At 46.0% G+C, this 22,301-nt stretch overlaps 2 protein-coding genes across 3 annotated transcripts; both read left to right on the forward strand.

Moving 5' to 3' along the window:
* Positions 1-2,303: 2,303 nt before the first annotated feature.
* On the forward strand, positions 2,304-15,056 carry FAM83C (family with sequence similarity 83 member C). Its single transcript, XM_074212075.1, has 4 exons — positions 2,304-10,562; positions 11,846-12,013; positions 12,607-12,731; positions 13,063-15,056. Exons 1-4 carry the CDS (start codon positions 10,023-10,025, stop codon positions 14,342-14,344), a joined length of 2,115 nt encoding a protein of 704 aa, XP_074068176.1. The 5' UTR covers positions 2,304-10,022; the 3' UTR covers positions 14,345-15,056.
* Positions 15,057-15,184: 128 nt separating this feature from the next.
* Positions 15,185-19,206, forward strand: EIF6 (eukaryotic translation initiation factor 6). Of its 2 annotated transcripts, XM_074212079.1 has the most exons (7): positions 15,185-15,350; positions 15,508-15,619; positions 15,780-15,865; positions 16,389-16,564; positions 17,463-17,639; positions 18,328-18,509; positions 18,988-19,206. In XM_074212079.1, the coding sequence occupies exons 2-7, from the start codon at positions 15,513-15,515 to the stop codon at positions 18,995-18,997; spliced, it is 738 nt and encodes a 245-aa protein (XP_074068180.1). In that variant the 5' UTR covers positions 15,185-15,350; positions 15,508-15,512; the 3' UTR covers positions 18,998-19,206. The 2 variants fall into 2 exon arrangements, with proteins under 2 accessions (XP_074068180.1, XP_074068181.1); XM_074212080.1 differs by lacking the exon at positions 15,185-15,350 and having other exon boundaries at positions 15,361-15,619.
* The last annotated feature ends 3,095 nt before the right edge of the window (positions 19,207-22,301 follow it).

A 22,301-nucleotide genomic window follows, 5' to 3' on the forward strand; every position in this document is an offset into this window, starting at 1 on the left:
AGAGAATTCTAGAGAGAATCATTTTTAAAAAATTGAAATAACTAAGCAAAGTACCAGAATGTATAATAAATCTGCATTTCTATATAATACCAATTAAACTCAGTAACAAGCAATAGAGAAGTTGCATTTAAAATATTTAGAGACAATTTAAAATACTTGGGCATCTACTTGCCAAGACAAACCCAGGAACAATATGAACACAATTACAAAACACTTCATAAAAGTCAGATCTAAACAACTGGAAAAATATTATTTTCTCATGGGTAGACTGAACCCCATATGATAAAAATTACAATTCCATCTAAATTACTCCGTGCCATATCAATCAAATTAACTATTTTATAGAACTATAAAAAGTTCATCAGGAAAATGCTGTATTAAAAAGTGGTAATCGTCAAAACAATCTGGTACTGGCTAAGAAATGGTGATGATCAGTGAAATCAATACACAATATATTATAGTAAATGTGCATAGTGTTTGATAAAAACCAAAGTTCCAATTTTTGGAAACAAAAACTGCTGGAAAAACTGGCAGAAATCTGGTTTAAACCAACATTTTATATCATACACAAAGACAGTCAAAATGGGTATTTGAATTAGACATAATGCATTATACCATAAGCAAATTAGGGTAGCATAGGATAGTGTGTACCTGTGAGATTTATGGATAATGGAAGAGAATGTAAAATAAATATGTTTTATATTAAAGTTTTTGCACAAAACCAAGGCTATCAAAATTAGAAGAAAAGTAGAAAACTAGGAAAAATTTTGATAGAGGCCTAATTTCTCAAATAAAAAACTGAGCCAAATTTATAAGAATATGGGGGAGGGGGTGGAGCCAGTCTGAAGATGAGGAAGTACAAGCTCCTGCATCTAAAGACTTCAAGAAAAATGGAAATTGGGCTCAGGCTATTTTAGAGCTCAAAAAAGATTTTGAAAATCAAGTAAGGGAGATAGAAGAAAAATTAGGAAAAGAAATGAGATGCAGGAAAAACATGAAAAAGTCAGCAGCTTAGTCAAGGAGATCTAAAAAAAAATGCTAAAGTTAATATGTTAAAAACCAGCATAGGTCAAATGGATAAAACAGTTCAAAAAGTTATTGAGGAGAAGAATGCTTTAAAAAAGCAGAACTGGCCAGATGGAAAGGAGATAATAAAGCTCTCTGAGGAAAACAAATCCCTCAGATGTAGAATGGAGCTAAAGGAAGCTGATGACTTTAAAAGAAGTCAAGACACAATACTTCAAAGCCAAAAAAATGAAAAATTAGAAGAAAATGTGAAACATCTCAGTGAAAAAACAACTGATCTGGAAAACAAATTCAGGAAAGATAATCTTAAAATTATTGGGATACCTGAAAGTCATGATCAGGAAAAGAACCTTGACCTCATTTTTAAAGAATTCCTACAGGAAAATTGCCCAGATATCCTAGAAGCAGAGGGCAAAATAGAAATTGAGAGAATCCACTGACCTCCCCTGGAAAGAGATCCAAAAAAAAATCCACAGGAATATTATAGCCAAGTTCCAGAACTCCCAAGTCAAAGAGAAAATATTACAAGCAGCCAGAAGGACACAATTCAGATATTGTGGAGCTGCAGGCAGGATCACACAGGACTTAGCAGCAACTACATTAAGGGCTTGTAGGGCTTGGAATATAATATTCTGGAAGACAAAAGAGCTCAGAATGCAATTGAGAATCAACTACCCAGCAAAACTGAACATCCTCTTCCAGGGGAAAAGATGGACTTTCAATGAACCAGGGGAATTTCAGTTGTTCCTGTTGAAACAACCAGAGCTGAATGGAAAGTTTGACCTTCAAATACAGAACTCAGGTGAAGCATAGAGAGTGGAGAAGGGTAAAATATGAGGGACTTAATGATAATGAACTTCATGTATTCCTGCATAGAAAAATGATACTGATAATCATATGGAACCTCTCATTTAATAGAAGGAGCTTTTATAGATGAAGCACAGGAAAGAGTTGAATTTGGAGATATATTGTAAAAATGGAGTCAATGGCTAAAAGGGAGATATACTGGGAGTAAGAAAGGAGAGGTGGAATAGCCTAAGATATTTCATATAATAAGATTTTTTATTGCAATGAGCTATTTCAATGATATAGAAGGGAGTAAGGCAAAGGGGAATGAGGGAACCTTTGCTCTCATCAGAGGTAGCTCAGAGAGGAAACAGCATATACACTCAATGGAGTATAGACATCTAGAGTAAAAAGAGAAGGGGGGAAAGGGGAAGGGGTGGTGATGTGAGTGATGGAGGAGAGGGTGGATCGTGGGGGAGAGTGATCAGATAATTTCTTTTTTGCTTCTTGCAATGGGCTGAGATTGGGTGATCTGTCTGGGACCACAGGGCCAGGTGGTTGCTGGGTCTCTGGGGAGGTATGTGGGCTCGGGGACTCTTGGCCTCAGGGCTGGTGATCAGTCCACTGTGCTGCTCAGCTACCCTACAGCACATTTTAGAAGAGGGACAGAGTGAAGGAAAGAGAAAATATAGTAGCTGGTGATGTCAGAGTACAAACTGAAGCACATTGTTTTTCTCTTTCTTTTACTTTATTTCTCATAAGGGTCTATTTTGGGGGGTGGTATTATATTTACTTTATTTTTTTTGCAAGGCACTGGGGTTAAGTGGCTTGCCCAAGGCCCCAGGGCTAGGTAGTTATTAAGTGTCTGAGGAGGAATTTGAACTTGGGTACTCCTGACTCCAGGTCTGGTGCTCTATCCACTGCGCCACCTAGCTGCCCCTATGTTTACTTTTAAACAAGAATATTTTAGTAATGTATAAAAAAAAATCCCCTGTACAAAAAATAAAAAAAATCTACCTCCAAAAAAAAGACTACAAATCATTCTTTAATTGATAAAAGAATATGAATAGTTTTTAAACAATCAAAGCCATCTATAGTCATATAAAAATGCTTTAGCTATTGATTAGAGAAATTCAAATTAAAACAACTTTGAGGTGCCACCTCACACCTATCAGATTGATTAATATGACCGAAAAGGAAAACATTAAATGTTATAAGGGGATATGGAAAAATTGGGACATTAATGCATAGTTGGTGCAGTTGTGAACTGATCCAACCATTCTGGAAAGCAATTTGAAACTGCCCAAAGGGCTATCAAAACTACATACCCTTTGATCCAGGAATAACACCACTAGGTCTATATCTTAAAGAGATTTAAGAAGAAGAAAAAAAGGGAAATAGTCTGGTTGTACAAAAATATAATAGTTCTTTTTGTAATGGCTGAAAATTAGAAATTGAGGGGATGACCATAAATTGGGAAATGACTAAACAAGTTGTGATATATGATTATAATGAAATATTATTGTGCTTTAAGAAATGATAAGCAAAATGTTTTCAAAAAAACTTACATGAACTGATGTAAAGAGAAGTGAACAGAACCAGAACACTGTATACAGTAATAGTAATATTGTATGATGAACAGCTATGAATAACTTAGCTATTTTCTGCAATACAATTATCAAAGACAGCCCTAAAGAACTCAATGAAAAAGAATGAATAGTGTCTGAATACAGACTGAAGCATACTATTTTTCACTTTTTTTTAGTTCAAGTTTTCTTCCACAAAATACCAAAATATATGATTGTGTATGTGTGTCCTAAATCAGATTGCTTACTATCTTGGAGAGTGGAAAGGGGAAGGAGGAAGGCACTTTTTTTTAAATGACTGTTAAAAAACTATTTTTACATATATTTGGGAAAATACAAGATGTACTTTTAAAAGGACTGTTTCATGGAAGTTCTGCTAGACCCTAGAAGGCACAATTAGAATTAGTGGGTAGAAGTTGTAGAAACATATCCAGAAGGAAAAATTTCCCCCAAAAAAAGAGAGAGATGTTCTGCCCCAAAACAAAAGGGGGTAGGTGCTGCCTCAGTACAGATTGGATTCTTCCTCAGTAGAGGTATTTGACCAAAAGCTAGAGGATTTCTTGTTAAATATATGACATTAGTGTCAAAATTCAAATAGAAAAGAATCCCTCTGGGAAATTGTCTTAGAAAACCCCAGATTAACATTTTCTATGTTGTATTTTTGGTTATTAAATATTTTCCAATGACATTTTAATCAACTTCTGGCCCCATTTGGGAAGTTGAAGTTTGGCAGTTCTGCTCTAGAACTTATTCTTGTTCAGGAATGTGTTGACTAAGGCCACTTCTGAGTCACTTTTAAATTCTGAAATTTAGGAAGGGAAGCTTGTTTGCAAGAAGGATGAGGAACACAATTTTGGTATATTGAGTGAGATGATGGAGAAATTCAAAACTGGATTTCAAGTGAGATGCTAGAATAGAAGGTACATGTTATAGAGGTGAAAATTTTAAGCTGTTAAGTCTGGAAGAGTCCCTAAAGTAGTGAGTGGAGAAACAGGATCAATGTCTTGGGCTATACTTACCCACCCCTTTTGAATGTAGAAGGATATACTGAGAATTAATCTGAGAGATAGGAAGAGGACCTTGAGTTCAAGTTAGCTATGGAGGCTAAGAGAAGAGTGTTTAACAATGTTGAAATTGTGAGTGCTTTAGAGAAAAAGAGTTAAACACTGAGAAAATGCCATTTGATTTAACTATTAGCAGGAAGTTGGAATCCTAAGGCAGAATAATTTTAAGGGATTAAAGAGGGAATGGAAACATTAGAGGAAGTCTGACTGTGGGGAGGAGAATAAGACTAAAGTTGGAAGAGGGAGTTGAGAAAAAGGAAGTTTTCTTTTTAGCATAGGAGTAGTTTGAACATTTTTAAGGGAAACTGCCAAAGAAACATTGAAGGTGCTAGAAAGGAGGGCATTAACCTTAGAATTGGAGGGATTTGTTATATGAGATGCTTCTCTGGGGAACCAGAATGAGATAGAGAGACAGAGAAGCTATATTAAAAGATGTCAATAAAAATATGAGACATGAAGGAATTGTGACTCAGCACAGAAGAGAGAAACTTTCTCTGAAATAATAAAAATGGGGACATGTTAAAGTAAATGTCAAATATAGGTAGAAGTTAGCACAATCAGTTGTCTCAATATTTGTCTCTGCCATTGCAAATTCGGGTGTGTATGGAGAATTTAGGAATCTGCAGTAGCAAGTGGGGTGGAATGAAGTGGATGAGAGGAACAAAATGATCTAGTCAGTGACCAGAGCTGAGTTACAGTAAATAAGGGGAAGATTGTGGAAGCATAACTGCCTTTTCATAGATGGCATTGAAGGTCAAGAATGTTTTCTTTTTACCTGTCTCTGCCCACCCCAGGAACTTGTTAAATTAGAAAAACAGAGCATTCACAGTTCATTGATTATTAATATTATTATTATTATTATTATTTCCATTTTATAGATTTAGAATCTGAAGCACAAAAGGGGAAAGAAACTTGCCTCTGATACACCCTGCTAACTAGGTTTTGTGGTGACTTATAAGTAGCTACCCCCACAAAGCTATGGAGAGGATGGTGAGATGATGGTGTGACCATAAATCCCTATGTCAAAATTATCATAGCAGTAGTTTATATTAAGATTTACAAAGTTCTTTCTCTGTGCCTGTGAGGTATGTGTGTATGTATTCTTATTTTATAGAAGAGGAAGCTGAGGTCTAAAGAAAAGAAGTGACTTGCCCAAATTGAACCCCTTGTGACAGGCAGGGCACTGAGGAACCTATTCCAGCACCCCCTTATGAATCTGTGTCCTTCCCTCAGTGACCCTGGTAAATCCCCTCCCCAAGTAGAAGCATCTTCAAAAACTGGAGGTCAAAGGAGTGTAGCCTTCCTATCACAGGGTCTCCAGAGTTGAATGAATTCCCAACAGAAGATGGTAAGAGAACAAGAAAGGGAAGAGACATCATCCCTGACATCAAAATGCCTAAATTGGGTCACCATGCCTTCGGAGATTATGGATCAGCCTTCTAACCCTCATCTGTCTGGGCAGGTAAAGGGAAACTGGGAAGAGATGAAAAAGATGTGGTTGCTGTTACTGTGCCTAATTTCATTAGTAGGCTCAGTTAGCAACCAGCTCAGATACCTGTGTGTGTGTGTGTTTCTTCATTTCATTCCTTCATGATTCATATTCAGGAACCATTTAAGCATATACTGTGTACAGAACATAGTATATGGCTTGGGGAGAGTAAGGTTTTAGGAAAGATCCCCTTGCCATGCCTATTTATGATCTTCAGAATACTGGCAATAATTGGCATTTGTATAACACTTTAAAGTTTGCATGTAGACATTTTCCATTTCAACTTCACTACAGCCCTATGAAGGCAGGGACTATAGTGATATCTCCATTTTAGAGATGAGGAAATTTAAGACTCAAAGAACTATTAAGTGCCAAAGGTGGGATTTGAGCCCAGATTGATGATCCCTAAGAAACTTTTCCAATTTCAAGCCTTTGATCCTGGGGTCTGGGTTTGGATCTCAGCTTCATTATCTTCCCTTCCACCACCTCCCACCCTTCCCCACCAAATCAATCCTTCTTTCTCATTTCCCTTTTATTGTGGAAGAAACCACTATCCTCTCAGTCAGAGTCACAACCAAAATGTCGTCTTGATTTACTCTCACCCTTCATATTCAATCTGTTGCCAATACCTGCAGATTTTACTTTAAAAGTATCTTACCTTAATGACATCTCATATATGACCCTTTCTTCTGACACTGCCATCTTCCTGGTGCAGACCTCTATCACTTTATGCTTTGACTTCTGCAGTAGTCTGCTGGTAGATCTCCCTGCCACATCTTTCCCCACTATATCCTTCACTTTACTGCCAAAAATGAGCTTAAAATGCATGACTGATAATGTCACTCCTCCCACCCTCGTTCAATCAACTCCTTATTACTCCCAGAATTGACTATCAAATCCTCTATGTGGCTTGTAAAGCCTTTCATAGCCTGGTCCCTTTATAGGTTTCTAATCTTATACCTTGTACCCTCCATGTGCCCTTCACTTCAGTGACATTGGCTTCCTTTCTGTTCCTCACTCTCAAATCAGTGTGCATATTGATTTGTCTAATATCCCACTTTCTAACTAATATCCCACTCCAACTAATCTCATATCTAACTAATATCCCACTTTCCACAAGAAGCCTTTCCCACCTCTTAATTTTAATGCCTTTCCTCTTCAATTTTCTCCAATCTGTCCTGAATATAGCTAGTTTATTCATAGTTGTTTGTATATTGTCCCCCGATTAGAATGAAATAATGTATGCAAAGAAGTTTGTAATCCTTGAAGTATTCTGTAGAAATTCAGCTATAGTTGTTATTAGTCTTGGTGGGACTTAAAACTTTTGGCCCTGGTGTCTTCTTGTCCCAGTGACCATTCTCAAATGAGGGTAAATCACCTACTAAGGTACCACTTAAAGCCCAGTGGAGACAGTAGACAGTGATAAGTGGCCTCTCTGTCCAGAGATGGATGCCACCTTGGCGCCTGACGCACCATCGTACCAGGAAACATATTTTCTTTTCTGTTAATAATAGTTATTAAGAGTCCTGTGCCCAACGTGTTCCCCCAGGGAGGCCTCTAGTTCAGATCAGAAACTAACACACTTATTTCATTTTCTACCATCATGTCCCTGTGTTGGACCTGGCCTTCCCAGTTAGTGCCCTCTCACCCTTCTTTCCCATCACCTCAGGGGAAGGGCAACCCCAATTTAATTCTAGGACTTCAGTCAATAACTAACTTTACTCATTCTTTGCCTCTGGGTGACTGTTTTTCATCTAATCTATACATTCTTTACTTATTGTAGAGACATCTTTGAAGCCAGGGATGAGTTTCTTTTATCTTTTTATCTCCTGTAACCCAAATAGGCTCTCGGGCAATGTCCATTCATTCAACAAACAATCTGGATGACCACTTATTGGGGGTGTGTCAGTCCCTCCAAGCTTCTTTCTGGCTTGAAATTCTAGAATTTTGTGAACTACTAATCAACTTTTGATCTGTGTTGATGTTTGGATTAAGGCCTAGGATGATATTCTATCAGGAAAAAAAGTCTCCTTTCTTGCTCTTATAGAATGAGTGAATTAAGGAGTGTTCCAGCCTAACTCTTCCCTAACAGGTAGTTTGGAGGGTGAGAGGGCAGGAGATCTTACTGGCAGAGAGCATCAGGGAGAAAAGGAGGTTTAAGTTCCTGCACTAGGTTGGGTTATTGAAGATACACCCTGTGAGCCACTAGCCCCTTTGCTTCTGAGCACCCCCCACCCCCCAGCATCATCACCATTGTCACAGGCTGGGAAGTACTGCTTGTCTCTAACCTAATTAGGGCCTTTTATAAAGTTGAAGTAGAAGAGAAGAGGAAATGATCAGTACAAATAAGTATGATATAAGATCAAGAATTTAAAGTTAGAAGGAACCCCCATTGCTTAAAAATGAGGAAACAGGCCCAGAGAGTGTGTGATTTTCCAAAGGTCACACAGGTGATAAGGATTCGAAACCAAGTGCTCTGATTCTCAATATGGCCCTATCTTTTCTATCACTAATCTAAGGCCCTTGTCAGAGACCTCTCTAGAGACATATGACTCCAGCAGTATCTGGGGATACATAAAGCACTAGAACCAGAGTTTTGGTTGTTTGGTCATTTCAGTTATGTCTGACTCTATGACCCCCATTTAGGGGCTTCTTGGCAGATGCTGTAGTGGTCGCCAGATATACATAACACATTATACTGATACCCACATGCACTATTACCCCATATGTTATCCACAGGTATATACATATCCAGACATGTTATTATTGATATATGCTTGCACACACTCCTATAGGCTGACACACAGATACACCTATATATGCACCACTGTGAGTAGGAACAAGGTTATAAGCAGTAGTACACGTATACTCAAAGAAGGGCACAGCCTAGGTGCTGGTACATGTCCACGTACCCTCAGCCTGACTCCTCTCCCTCCAAAGACAGAGATGTTGAGATTAGGCCTAATGAAGCCCCAACAGGCCCCTCATTACCTCCCACAGTGTCTGACTCTGTTTACTCAGCTCTCTGCCCACATCCACCCCTCACCCACCCTTCTCCCTGCCCAGGCAGGCTTGAGAGGTAACAGGTGCAAAGAAAAACTCCTGACCTTAAATTCAAGAGACTTGAATTCTCTTGCTGTGTGACTATGAATAGCTCTTTTCCTCTTGGGCTTCTGATCCTGTGTCTATGTTCAAGAGGGAGAGAAACCCTTACAAGTTTTCCCTGGATTTTGGCTTTAGGTAAAAATTCTTGTATTCCCAGAGCCCCATTCTATCCTGTCCAGTCCCTGCCAAGTTATAGACCTCTCCAATTTCCTTGGGCCCCAGAAGTGGGCATCTCCCACACTGGAGTAGAGCCTGGGTAGGGAACCCCCTCCCCAAAGTAGGCAGAGACTGAACCTGGTTATGGAACCAAAAAATAGTCCTCTGTGGTCCCTTTCTCAGCCCCAAGCAGGTCCTGTCCCAAGCTGGGCCTAGGATGAGGCTGGGTCTAATCCTACTAGAATAAGGACTTGACTGGGATGGCAGGTCTGATCCCATCAATGTTTCTTGCCCCAGGGCCCAGGCTGTGCTAGAAGCAACCAGGTTCAGAACTGAGCAAAGAGGGAGAAGAGGGTAACTCAATACGTGTATCTAGGTCTATCAGAGTTTACACATGTCAGTATGTATGTGTCCATTTACAAGCCCTGAGCGCTAAGTGAATTCCTCTGGGTCATGAAAGAGGGGACAGAATAGGTGCTCAGAGACTGGTGCTGATGCTGGGTAAGGGCCAAGGAAGGAAACTCTGGTCCTCACCAATCCGCTCAGTGGGGTTTGGGCGAGTTCTGACAACAGCGGGTGGGGCTGATCTGACAGGTTCCCTCAAAGTGGCCTGGGGGCAATAAAGGTGGAGCCTGGCACAGACTTAGGGTGGCGGGTTGGGCCTGGCTCCCCCAGAGTGAGGGTGAGGCCAAAGCTCTTTCCTCTTCACATCTTTCCTTGTGGTCATCTAGCAAGAGCACGGAAGCATTGGCCATGGGGAGGCTAAAATCCAAGGCTAGGGCCTTGGGGCTAAGGGTGCAATTTGGATAGATGGATATTCTGGTAGTGGGTCTCAAGATCATGTTTGGAGGCCCAGGAGCCCTTCGGGGCCGAGTAGAGGAGCTCAAGCGGCCCTGGTGGCGAGAGGCCCTCCCCCTGGTCCTGAAACACAGTGAAGCTGCCAGGCTGGCCGCGGATGCCCTTCTGGAACATGGTGAGGCTGCCTATCTTCGAGTCATTGCTGAAGAGCGTGAACTGCCTTTCCTTTCTGCCCTGGACCTTGACTACATGACCCAACATGCTCGTGGATGCTCCGAGATTGGGGACAGTGGTGAGAGTGGAGGTAAAGATGGCAAGGCAGGCTTCCAGACCACTGGTACTGCTGACCGGCTCAGCCTCATCTCTCAGGTCACCTCTGGCACCTACTTCCCAGCAGCAACAGATGCCGAACCACCTGCTCTGGACCTGGGCTGGCCTGAGGTACCCCAAGCCACAGGCTTCAGCCCCACACAAGCCGTTGTACACTTCCAGAGGGACAAGGCCAAGAACATCAAAGACTTACTTCGCTTCCTCTTCAGCCAAGCTCGCACGGTACATGACTGGATAGGGTTGATTGGGCAGGGGACCAAGGACTGAGGGCTGAATGGGGTGGGGCTGTTTTGGGGAGAACTGAGCCAGGGATTGAGGCCAGGCAAATATTGGATGTAGATTATAAAGTCTAAGAGACAGTAGGTACCAATCCAGGAAGTAAAGGGAGTAAGGAGGTGTAGGTGGGGGGCTTCCCAGACAAGTGGGTTAGAGAACTTTAGGACTAAGGAATGATTCCATCTGCTTCTCCCCAACTCTCCACCACCCCTGACATTTACATACTAAGACATTTGGACTTCCCACTATCTTTCTCTGGTCCTATTTCTCCTGGGGGAAAGGGAGAACACTCGGGATGACCCTGTTCTTCACATAATTTTAATTCAGTTATACAACCCTGGAGGGCTCCCTGTAGGAGAGACGGGGGGGGGGGGACAGAGGTCATTTGGGAAACTGTATTCATTGATACTGCTGAGTGGTCACAAATTAATTAACTTCAATTTCATGAGAGGGAAGGGCATTCCCTGAGCAGAAGTCAGACCAGGACCAAGGGTCCTGTCCTTGTCCCTCTGAGCCTTCTGCCCAATAGGGGAAGGCCTGGGTTCTTAAATGCTTTCTTTCACCCTCAGCTTTCCTGGACAGGTTCCTTGTGCTGCCCTGGAGCATGGGTGGCCCCAGCATAGTCTCTAATAGGGTCATTAACTCTGTCCCAACTACTTTGATCTTGGCTCCTACCCTAAGCTCTCACTACTTGGAAGCCAGTCCCTCACCTAGAATCTGTGGATCACTCCTGCTATGAGTTCTGTTAGAGACAGAGTCCCAGTTCAGTCGTTAACTCATTGTACAACCTTTCTGGCTTAGGGCCCTAGTCTTCCTATCTGTAAAATTAGTTCATAAATTCATTTCTCTTGCCCTAGTGGGAAGGGAAGGAAAAAATTAAGGCCCTGTCCAAGGGGCCATCCATTGTGTTCAGCAAGTCCTTAATCCTGAGAGGGGACGACTATAAAGCTAGGGTCAAGGTGAACTAGAAAGAACACTTAGGATTTTAAAACTGGAAGCATCCTTGGAGATCCTGGGCTCTCTCTCCTTTTACTTTCATACAACAATTCAAATCCAACCCTCTAAAAATTATACAGATGTGGAAACTGAGGCTCAGGAGAATGGCCTGCCTCTTCTGAGCCTCAGTTTCCACATCTGTATAACTTTTAGAGGATTGGACTTGATAAGCTGAGTCAAGACCCCCAAATATCTTGGCTCTCATTCTGGACCCTATTCCCTCTCCCCTACAGGTTGTGGCTGTGGTAATGGATGTGTTCACAGACATGGAGCTTCTCTGTGATTTGATGGAGGCTTCAGGTCGTCGGGCTGTGCCTGTTTATCTGCTTCTGGCTCAGGACAAATTGCACCACTTCCTGGAGATGTGCTACAAGATGGATCTCAATGGGGACCATTTGCCGGTCAGTGGACAGGGGTCAGGAAGGCCAGGCTAAGATCAGTGGGGTGTTGGATAAGCAGAGCCAAGGTCAAGGACAATTAGGAGCAAGGACCCCATTTTTCAGTAGTAGCAGAATTTAGCTGACCTAGAGATGGCGATCAGAGGATAGCAATTCCAAGATTATTTAGGTTGGTACCATTTCCCCTCTGGATTTTTGCCCAAGCTATATCCCATATTTCAAATGTGCTCCCTCTTCAACCCCCTTTTTAGGATTCTTATCCTCCTTCAAGGCTCACATCAGTAATCACCTTCTTTTGGAAGTGCTTTCTAGTGCTCTGACTTCAGATATACTTGAGTTCTCTTAACACTCTTTGGTCCTCTTCATTCTCTATTGGGTATTACACCTGTTGTGTTCATGTTTTATCCTCCTAAAATAGAAGCCCCTTAACATGCATTGTGCCTTCTTTACTCACCATAAGCGTTCAACATGTTTTTGTTGAAATGAAATTAATTTAATTGAGTGGGCCCTGGGTGGGTCAGAGTCTAGGGTTAGCAGGAAAAGTCTCTGAGGCTAGAAAAGTGCCTCTTGACTCTGCCTCTCTTCCTGAGTTCTAGAACATGCGTGTGCGAAGCATTTGTGGGGACACCTACTGCAGCAAGGCAGGTCGACGCTTCACAGGGCAGGCACTGGAAAAATTTGTCATCATTGACTGTGAGCAGGTGGTGGCCGGGAGCTACAGGTATGAGCAAAGGAACAAGGAGGGAGAAGTGACCTGGGGAGGCAGTGAAAGACAAGAGTTAGGGGATTCCACCTTTTGTCATAAGATGATCTCTTCTGAGTTCTCATCACAGATGGAATTGCAAGAGGTTTCAATTCCTATTTTACAGAGGGGGAAAATAGCTGCAGGGAAAGGGTGTGGCTAAAATCACATGGAATCTGTGAAGATCTAGGAGTGGACTATTTGAGACCCTGTTTCCAGGGCTCTGCCCCCTGCCCCTACTGTCCTCCTGACACCTTTTATCAGCTCACCTTTGGATTTCTAACCACCTGCTTTTTCTGCCCCCTCCAAGCTTCACATGGCTCTGCAGCCAGGTTCACACCAGCCTTGTGCTGCAACTTCGGGGTCGAATAGTTGAGGACTTCGACCGAGAGTTCCGCTGTATGTTTGCTGAGTCTCAAGCTGTGGAGGGCTTCTCTGGTGGAGAAGAAGATATCTTGGCTCCCCGGGCTCCCTGCCCACCTCCACCTGCTCTGGCTTTTGAGTCAGGCCTTCCTAGTTCACCATCTACTTCACCAGTTGGCCCTAGCCTTGGCAGTATCAAATGTTCCCCCCTTACAAGCTCTTCCTATTGTGGTCTGCCCAGAGGTGGTGGCATTGGCTTCAATGGTCTTGTGGCCTCTGGTTCCCCTGGTCCTGGCCGGCGCCAAGCCAGTGGCCCCTTTCCCTTGCACCGGCGATTGTCAGACCCCAACCATAGCCCAACCACACCCTATCGACCTAGCCTAGGCACACTGGGGACAGCACCTTGGGCTCAGTCATCACCAGCCCTCAATCAGGAAGGACTAGGGCTGGGGCTTGGGCCAGGGCTAGGACCAGTAACAGGACCAGGGCTAGGGAGCCCTCTGTTTTCTCGTCAGCTTCAACTTGTGCCCCTGCCTAGACTTCCAGAGAATGGACTCTCCCATAGCCAGGAGCCCAGCCTACCTAGGGGCCTCTGTGGAATGCCTATATTAGCTTCAGAAGCAAGTCAGAAACCATCACAGGAGAGGAAGCCATCCCCTCCCAGCCACAACTATGGACGGCTAGACCTCCTCCCCAGGGGTTCTCAGACACCTGGTTCTGGGAACCCTGGTTCTGGGGACCATGCCAAGGTCAGTGAGCAATCTGTGGATCAGAGACGTCCAACTCTGGGCCAGCTGGACCTCGTGGCTAAATATGGTCCATTACGGATGGACGGGACAGGGCCGGTTAGGATGTCTACCCCAGATTGCATGGGCAGGGCCAAGATGGCCTCTGAAGATGAGAAGCGGCTGACCCTGGGCCACAGCAAATTGGACCTCATCACCAAATATCACAGGCTACAAGGGATCAAAAGGAGCCCAGAGCCAGGTGTCCCTGGCATTCCCAGTGTTCCCTGCCCTCGGGAATCTGTTGTTTCTAGTGTCCCTAACCCACAGGAATCCACTGTATCCAGTGTTCCTGGCCCAAGAGCATCCTGCATCCCTGCCGGTACCCAGAATCACACTCCTGGGGATGAGAAACGAATGACTCTGGGTCATAGCAAGCTGGATCTCATCACTAAATATAACAAATCCAAGTTCAGACTAATTCGAAGCCGTTTTGAGACCTAAGACTCCTTTGCCTGTCCCTCAGGCCCAGTTTTTACAGGAAACCCCTGTGGCTGGTCCCAGTTTATTACTGGTGTGACCTATCACAAGCCTGAAAGATAGAACAGGAGGCAAGTGTCACCAGAGGTCAAAGCTACGACTCCTTCAACCCTACTGACCCCCACTGCTCCTGACCCCATCTCCTCACCTAAAATTCCAGTCTATTGATCCCGACCCCACTAGGTACAACCTGATTTCTGACTCACTGACGCCCCCCTCCCCATCTCCACTCCACTCTCGAGTGTACTCACCCACTGATACCCAGTCTCTGCCCGACCATAGCGACTGATCTGCGATCCAACCAGTATTTATTGATCCCTTATTACCTATGTTCCAGGTGCCCAGGCAGGTAAAGGAGGAGAGGAGGGAAAGATGGTGGAGAGGATTAGCCTAAGGTAGTGAGCGCCCTGTCATTCACGTGGGCCTGCCCGGACAGATGGGCTTCTGCCCCAGAAGCGGGTGAGGACGGCTGTTCTGCAGGGTGGAGTGCGGGAAGCAGGTCGCCAGGCTGTCGTGCCAGGCTCCTAGAAGCAGGAGGGACCAGGAGAGGAAAAGGGCAAGGACCAGATAGGGGAGGTGCCCCGAGCCGGGAGGGGGCGAGAGGCGGGATCCGGCCGCGAGTGCCCGCAGCCCCGTCACCGGCCCAGGCCCAAGTCCGCACCAATAAACTAAAGTGGCCCCGAGCGCACCCGCCTGGCGTCTTCTGTGGGGGCGGGGCGGGGCGCCGGCTGGGGAGGAGGGGGCTGGCGGGGGCGGGGCGGGAGGCGACGTCAGAATCCGGAAGGGGCGGGGCTCCGCGAGGCGAGCCGAGCGGATTGGAGCGGGCCGCAGGCCCCGCCCCGCCCCGCCCCGCGGAGGACTGGGAACCACCTAGTGGTCCCGGGGCGCCGGCCTCGTCCCGGAAGTCTTTCAGCCCCGGAGCGGAAACAGAAGCGGGCGACGCGACGCCTCGTGGGATCCCTTCTAGCCGGTGAGCCGGGGGCCGAGGCGGGAGAGGAGGAGGAGACTGGGCCGGGGCTCGATCGGTGCCGCCGGGCCGAGGCCGGAGCGCCCGAGCTGCCACAGGCCCGGGGCGGGCGGGCGGGCGGCCCGGGGCGGGGCCTGACCCCCCAATCCACGGCCCCCAGGCCCCATGGCGGTCCGAGCCTCCTTCGAGAACAACTGCGAGATCGGCTGCTTCTCCAAGCTCACCAACGCCTACTGCCTGGTGGCCATCGGCGGCTCGGAGAACTTCTACAGGTGGGCCGGGCCGGGCCGGGGGGCGGGGCGGGGGGCCGGGGCCTCAGTTTCCCCATCGCTCCTCGGGGCGACGGGGGCCGGGATTTCGGGCCGTCGTGGCAGGCGCGCCCGAGCCTGTGAAGGAGGCCGGGCCCGTGACTGTGGCCCCCTCTGTCCGCAGCGTGTTTGAGGGCGAGCTGGCGGAGACCATGCCGGTGGTGCACGCGTCCATCGCGGGCTGCAGGATCATTGGTCGCATGTGTGTGGGTACGCCGGGCCCCGAAGCCCGGGGGGCGGGCGGGGCGCCGGGAGGACCCCGGGGCAGAGGGCCCGTGACTCAGAGCACCCCCGGCCCGGGAGGCACCTCCTGGGAGCCGCCCTCCGCGGATGGGGGCTGCAGCCGGTGGGTCTCCCAGCCTCACTCGCACTTCCTCCCCTTGACCCCGAAGCGAGGAGGAGTCGAGACACCAGGCTGGGACCCCGGGATGAATTCAATCAGCTCATCAGCGCAGCCCGGACCCGTGCTTAGCCCCCAGGTGGCTAGGAGAACCAACCCATAGGCACTGGTTGACTTAATTAAAAACTAGTCACTCTGCCCAGATCCCTGTTCTGGGGGTGAAATGGCACACCCACCCTCAGTATGGAAGAGGGCACGGAGCCAGTGGGGCCAGGGCAGGAATTAGCACATCCCTTTATTGAAGGACAGGTAGACAGAAGTCAGGAGGTCCTGCTTCTGTGCCTCCTCCCCTCTCCTCAGCTGTACTGGATGTTTCTTTCTGGATTCCAACAGGAAACCGGCACGGCCTCCTCGTGCCCAACAATACTACAGACCAGGAGTTACAGCACATCCGCAACAGTCTCCCCGACTCCGTGCAGATCCGAAGGGTAGAGGAGCGGCTCTCGGCACTGGGCAATGTTACCACCTGTAATGATTATGTAGCTCTAGTTCACCCAGACCTGGACAGGGTAAGGTTTTGTCAGTAGGGTCAGAGGGGGCGCATGGTCACAGTATCATTCTAGTCTCTAGGGTAATCAGTGCTAGGAATGTCTGTCTTGGGGGACTTTGGGTGCTGAAAACACTCATCCGTATGGATAAGATAATAATGAATGGAGTCTTTGAAAAATGACGAGATTTAGCCTATGTAGTTTCTAAGGTCTCATCTAACTTTAACTCTGAGTCCTATACATGGCTTTGGTGTAAAAAAATTAGATGGATATGGTTCTTGTCTCCTAGAAACTTTTTGCCTAGATAGGGAGATTGACTAGGTACAAAGGGACTAAAGAACAAAGACCATTGAGCTCATTTGAGCTGCAGTCATTTGGAAAAAAACCACAATCTAATTCCAAAACAGGGTTTTTGGAAGTGGAATGCTTAACACTTCTTTATATCTATTTTGAAGAATAGGCACTAGTACAGTAGAGATTATTTTGGTTTTTTAGCCAGTGAACTTGGGTTCAAATCTCAGTTCTGTTAATACTAATGTGAACCTGGAAAGTTCCTCTATAGTTTTCAGTTTCTCCTCTGTAAGATTGGGGCCTGGATTGGATGACCTTTTAAATCCTTTCCAGCTCCAAATCTATAATTCTGTGAATGCTGTGGCTCATAGCTTGGGGAAAAGAACTGGAGGATCTGCCCCAGGTACCTTTGATAGACTTGCTGAGGATTGCTAATCTAGTTCCACATTAGGGTCCCAGAGAAGTGAATTGGTACCTTTTCCCCTTCATACCATTTCTCAGTATTGACTGAACAAACACTCAAATCCTCCTTTTTTCCTTGGGCGGGAATGTGATTGTTAAAGAACTTGGAGGCCTGGTACACACTTCTGATAAGATAATGTTCTGAACTCTGTGTCTGTACTCTCAGGAGACGGAAGAAATTCTAGCTGATGTACTCAAGGTTGAAGTCTTCAGACAGACAGTGGCTGACCAGGTGCTGGTGGGAAGTTACTGTGTTTTCAGCAATCAGGGAGGGCTAGTGCACCCAAAGACTTCCATTGAGGACCAAGATGAATTGTCCTCTCTTCTCCAAGTTCCCTTGGTGGTGAGTACCTTTCCTCTGCCCCAAGACCTAACTTGACCCAATTTTTGAGTTCTAGCTAAGGCCAACCCTGGTGTTTGTGAGTTGAGTTGAGTCACACCCTATATTGTAAAGGGATAAAGGTGTTCTGAGTCTCCCACCCCATCTTATAAAAGCAAATCTAGCCCATACTTGCCTTTTACCAAGTGATGCATCAGTCACTTTAGGCTTGGTTGCTTTTTTTATAATTGGCAAAAGACACGAGTAACTATGGCCATAAGGAGTGGGCATGGAGGCTGCTGCATGGTACTCTGTGGAAAGAGGAATGCATAGAAGGGGAAGAACAAACCTTTCAGAGCTTCAAACACTCGATTTTTAGTCATTGATCACTTTTAATGATTTCTCTGATTTTGCATTAATGTTTATTTAAAAAATGTGTGGGTGGTGTTTTACCAAATCTGAGCAGTGGGAGAGTGTAAGTGTAGATATGTATAGGTATGGGGGTAGCCCTCTCATAAGGACAAGGATCTTTATGACCTTAAGCTCCTGAGAAAAGCTAGGTAAGGAGTGAATGTACAGTTCTGAACAGTCATAGTATTGATGACATCCAGAGTCAAGGATAATCTTTTAGCATCCTCACGATTGGAGTATTACTCTCTCCATGTAAAAACATTGAAGAGAGGACATTGTGATAAAGACTGATTTCTGGCAGGCTGGTACTGTGAACCGGGGAAGTGAAGTGATTGCTGCTGGAATGGTGGTCAATGACTGGTGTGCCTTCTGTGGGCTGGACACAACTAGCACAGAGCTGTCAGTGGTAGAGAGCGTCTTCAAGCTTAATGAAGCCCAACCGAGCACCATTGCCACCAGTATGCGCGATTCCCTCATTGACAGGTTAGTAACTTGCTGTGGTCAGCTGATTCCTGTATCCTTGAAAGTTTTACAGATCATGTGTTCAATCAAAGAAACCAGATTTTCTAAAATATAGAACCTATCAGTATTGATAAAATAACTCAACTATAGGCTCCCAGATATGAGCAGCCAGGAATTCCTTTTGTGACTCAGATGAGGGAAGGAAATTTTTAAAGGTCAAGAGACCTTTGAGCAGAGATTCTTAACCTGAAGTCCATGGGGTAGATTTCAGGGTATCCTTGAATTTGGATGGGGAAGAAAAGACTTTTGTTACTAGCTTTTAATTGAAATTTAGCATTTTCTTCAAAAAATAATTATTCTGAAAAGGGATCCTTGATCTTTACCTGAAGAACAAGATGACTAAAAATAGTAACCCCCTGCTATAGTGTTAAGGGGAAAGGTTTAGAATGAAGAACTGTTTTGTAATGGACCTTTTTTTCTTCCCTCTCCTCCCCTCCAGTTTAACCTGAGTGATTACCTATTGCTCCTGCTGCTTGGCCTCTTGAATAAGGACCTTGGTTCCTGCTACAGCTCCAGTATGGTGTGAGGCCCTGCAGAAGAGTCTTGGCATCTATGCTTTGGGACCTGGACCACAGCTGGTGGGAATCTAACAAAGCTTCCAAGACTGATCTCCTATAACCTCATTTTTACTATTAAAAACAAAAAAGCCTTTAAATGAGTTCACCCTGGCTAGTTGACCTCCACTCTCCTTGTGCCCCATTCCATCCACTTGGGCCCCTTGTTCTATACTTCCTTATTCTGGCTGCCTAAACTTTTTAAAAAAGGACTCTTGCTTCTGGACCCTGCTCTCAAAGGACTTCGAGATGTTACAAATAATCAATAACTGATGCAAACTAAATCCAGGAAGTGCTTTAAGAAATTGAATGAGAAAAATCACTTTGACCTGGTAGTTTCAAGAAAGGCTTCATGGAAAAAAAGATTTATTTGGGTTGGGTCTTAAGGGAAGAAATATGTAGATAAATTGAAGAGCCCACTCTAGACAGTGGCATGAGCTAGGTCCAGGATAAGAACTTTGAGAGTAGTGTAGACCAGATTTGTTACTAAGCACTTCTTTCATGGCAGGCATTGTTAAACACCTTACATTCAAGGATTTCCTGTTCTGACAGGAGAGACAGCATCCAAATAATCAGACATAAAAGATATATTCAGTCACTGTAAGTAATTTCAGAGGGGAAATGGTACTAGTTTGGTGGGATCAGGAAAGGCCTGAAAAAAAGATGAGATTTGAGCTGAGCCTTAAGGGAATCTGGGGGAAAGAGGTGGGCCAAGTTGTGACTTTAAATATGCCATACAGCAGTTTCTAATTGCTCCTAGAAGTACTGGGGAACCATGGATTTGGTTCTTTTCCCTCCTTCCCTTAAGACCTAGACCTGTGGTTTAGGAAAATCATTGGCACCGGAGGCTAGTTTTGATGGCATTTAACTCTGAACTTTTGGAAGGCAAATTGGTGGGTTAGAGCCAGTTTAGAGAAGACTTCAAGTACCAGAAATGGGAGTTTATACATTATTTAGTGGGCATTGGGTAGCTGCTCCTGAACACTTTTGAGTAGAGCAAAGTTATGAAGAGAGTAAAACTTTATAAGATTGCTTAGTTGTATTGGAAAATAAAAATCCAGGCAAAGAACCTGAATTAATGTGGTTGCAGTAGGAAGTGATGGGGACTCTGAGCGACCAGCATCATGGGGGGGGGGGTGGACTAGAAGGAAGATCTGAGTCAGGATTCCACAAAGGTGTCTTCTACAGGACTTGTATCCCTTGACTGTGAGCCAGATACACCCCCTGCTAACTTCCTTTATTAACACCACAGTGAGAAGCACTCTTCCCTGTGAGTTAACCTTAACTGATCTGTGGTCTGCTTCATTAAAATTTCTAACCTCCTTGGCTTGTTAAAACATTGAGGTAGTACCAGTATTTTCTCACTTGTAATACTCTTAAGGCTAAGTGACCCACTTCCCAGGCAAATTCTCTTTCTCCCCTTTACCACTACCCCCTCCCCCTTGTGTGGAAAAGTAATGGAGGTAATGAGAAAGCCTTAGGGAAGCTTGGATTTTATTTATTATTTTTCTGACTACACACAAAGTTTTCGACAATCTTTTTTGGGTAAGGTTTTGAGTTCCACATTTCCCCTCCTACCCCTGACAGCAATCTTAACATAGATTATACATGTATAACAAGCATTTCCCTATTAATCATGTTATGAAAAAAAACTTAGAACAAAAAAAAAATCATGAGAAGGGATAAATGAACTAATTTTAAAAATTGAAACTAACTTTTTTCGTCATTCAGACTCCATAATTCCTCATCATGAGTCCTTTAGAACTGTCTGATTATTGTACTGCTGAGATGAGGGAGTTAGTCATAGTTGTTGCCACACAATATTGCTAATAATGTATTCAGTCTTCTGGCTCTGCTCTCTTCAGATGATGCAAGTCTTCGCTGGCTTTTCTGAAGTATCATCCCTCCTGATGGAGTTACGATATACTCTGCATTCATATACTATATTTGTTCAGCCATTCCCCAATTGAGTATCCCCTCAATTTCCAATTCTTTGCCACTACAAAAAAATATTTTTGTACATGTGGGTTTTCATTCTCCTGTGATCTCTTTATTATACAGGCCTGGTAGTGCTATTGCTGGGTCAAAGGCTATGATACAGTTTTATTGCCCTTTGGGTGTGGCTCCAAATTGCCCTCCAGAAAGGTTGGGTCAGTTCTCGAGCTCCACCAACACTGCATCTGGGGTCCTTATTTTTCTATTCCCAACAGTGATCCCTTTGCTTTTTTGTTGTATTGGCCAACCTGACGGGTGTCATTTCAATTTGCATTTTCCCCCACAGTAATTTTTTTTTTTTTTTTAGTTTTTGCAAGACAAATGGGGTTAAGTGGCTTGCCCAAGGCCACACTGCTAGGTAATTGTCTGAGGTCACATATTTGAACTCAGATCCTCCTGACTCCAGGGCCGGTGCTCTGTCCGCTGCGCCACGTAGCCGCCTCCGAGGTCCTACTTAATCCCCGCCTGGCCGCTTCCTCAGTTTACTCCGGTAGAAGAGGCAGGCACAACGAGCCCGGGCTAGAGCGGCCCAGCCCCGCTCCCAGAGCCACCCGCGGGGGCCGGGGCCTGCCGGGAGATCTTGGGGGAGGGGCGGGGAGGCGTCCCGAGAGCCGCCGGGGGAGGGGGCGGCGCGGCCCGCAGGTTCTCGCTCACGATTGGCTGCGAGGGGAACGTCCCGACGCGAGGCCCGGGGCCGGCGGAGCCCCGCCACGCAGGCGCAGTCAGGCAGCCGCGCCGCGGAGATCCGGGACTCCGGCTGGAAGGTGGGAGGAGGAGGGGGAGGAGGCTGGGGGGCGGGTGTGGGGGGCTGCGCCCCGCCTGAGCTGCCCTTCCCTCCCCGCAGCCCATGGGAGCCCGGCTGAGCGGCGGCGCGGATGGCGCCCACGGAGGCCCGGCCGCGCCGGCCCCGGAGCCCGCGGCCCCCGCCGGCGCAGGAGGAGCCCCCCGGCCGCGCCCCGACGCCTCCGCCTGGGGGCCCCTGGACGACGTCCGTTACCTCATCGTCTGCACCTCCTGGTACTAGCGGCGGCGGCCCGGCCCCGCGCCCTCCTCTCACTCCTCACCCCGGAGCCCCTTAGCCCTGGGGGATGGCGAGCCCGCCGCAGCCGCCACGGACGCGAGTCCTGGGAGCCCGCTGCTGAGAGCCCCTCCCCTCCCCCCTGAACGCGGGCCGCGGGGGTCCCCGGTCCCCACACACCCACCT

This window comes from Macrotis lagotis, chromosome 1, assembly GCF_037893015.1.
Source record: "Macrotis lagotis isolate mMagLag1 chromosome 1, bilby.v1.9.chrom.fasta, whole genome shotgun sequence".
Classification (NCBI taxonomy): Eukaryota; Metazoa; Chordata; class Mammalia; order Peramelemorphia; family Peramelidae; genus Macrotis; species Macrotis lagotis.

Coding starts and splice junctions, on each gene's coding strand:
- FAM83C (XM_074212075.1), top strand. CDS start 10,023: ATGGATATTCTGGTAGTGGGTCTCAAGATCATGTTTGGAGGCCCAGGA. Junction 12,014..12,606: donor TCAATGGGGACCATTTGCCG/GTCAGTGGACAG, acceptor CCTGAGTTCTAG/AACATGCGTGTGCGAAGCAT. Junction 12,732..13,062: donor GTGGTGGCCGGGAGCTACAG/GTATGAGCAAAG, acceptor GCCCCCTCCAAG/CTTCACATGGCTCTGCAGCC.
- EIF6 (XM_074212079.1), top strand. CDS start 15,513: ATGGCGGTCCGAGCCTCCTTCGAGAACAACTGCGAGATCGGCTGCTTC. Junction 15,866..16,388: donor CATTGGTCGCATGTGTGTGG/GTACGCCGGGCC, acceptor GGATTCCAACAG/GAAACCGGCACGGCCTCCTC. Junction 17,640..18,327: donor TTCTCCAAGTTCCCTTGGTG/GTGAGTACCTTT, acceptor GATTTCTGGCAG/GCTGGTACTGTGAACCGGGG.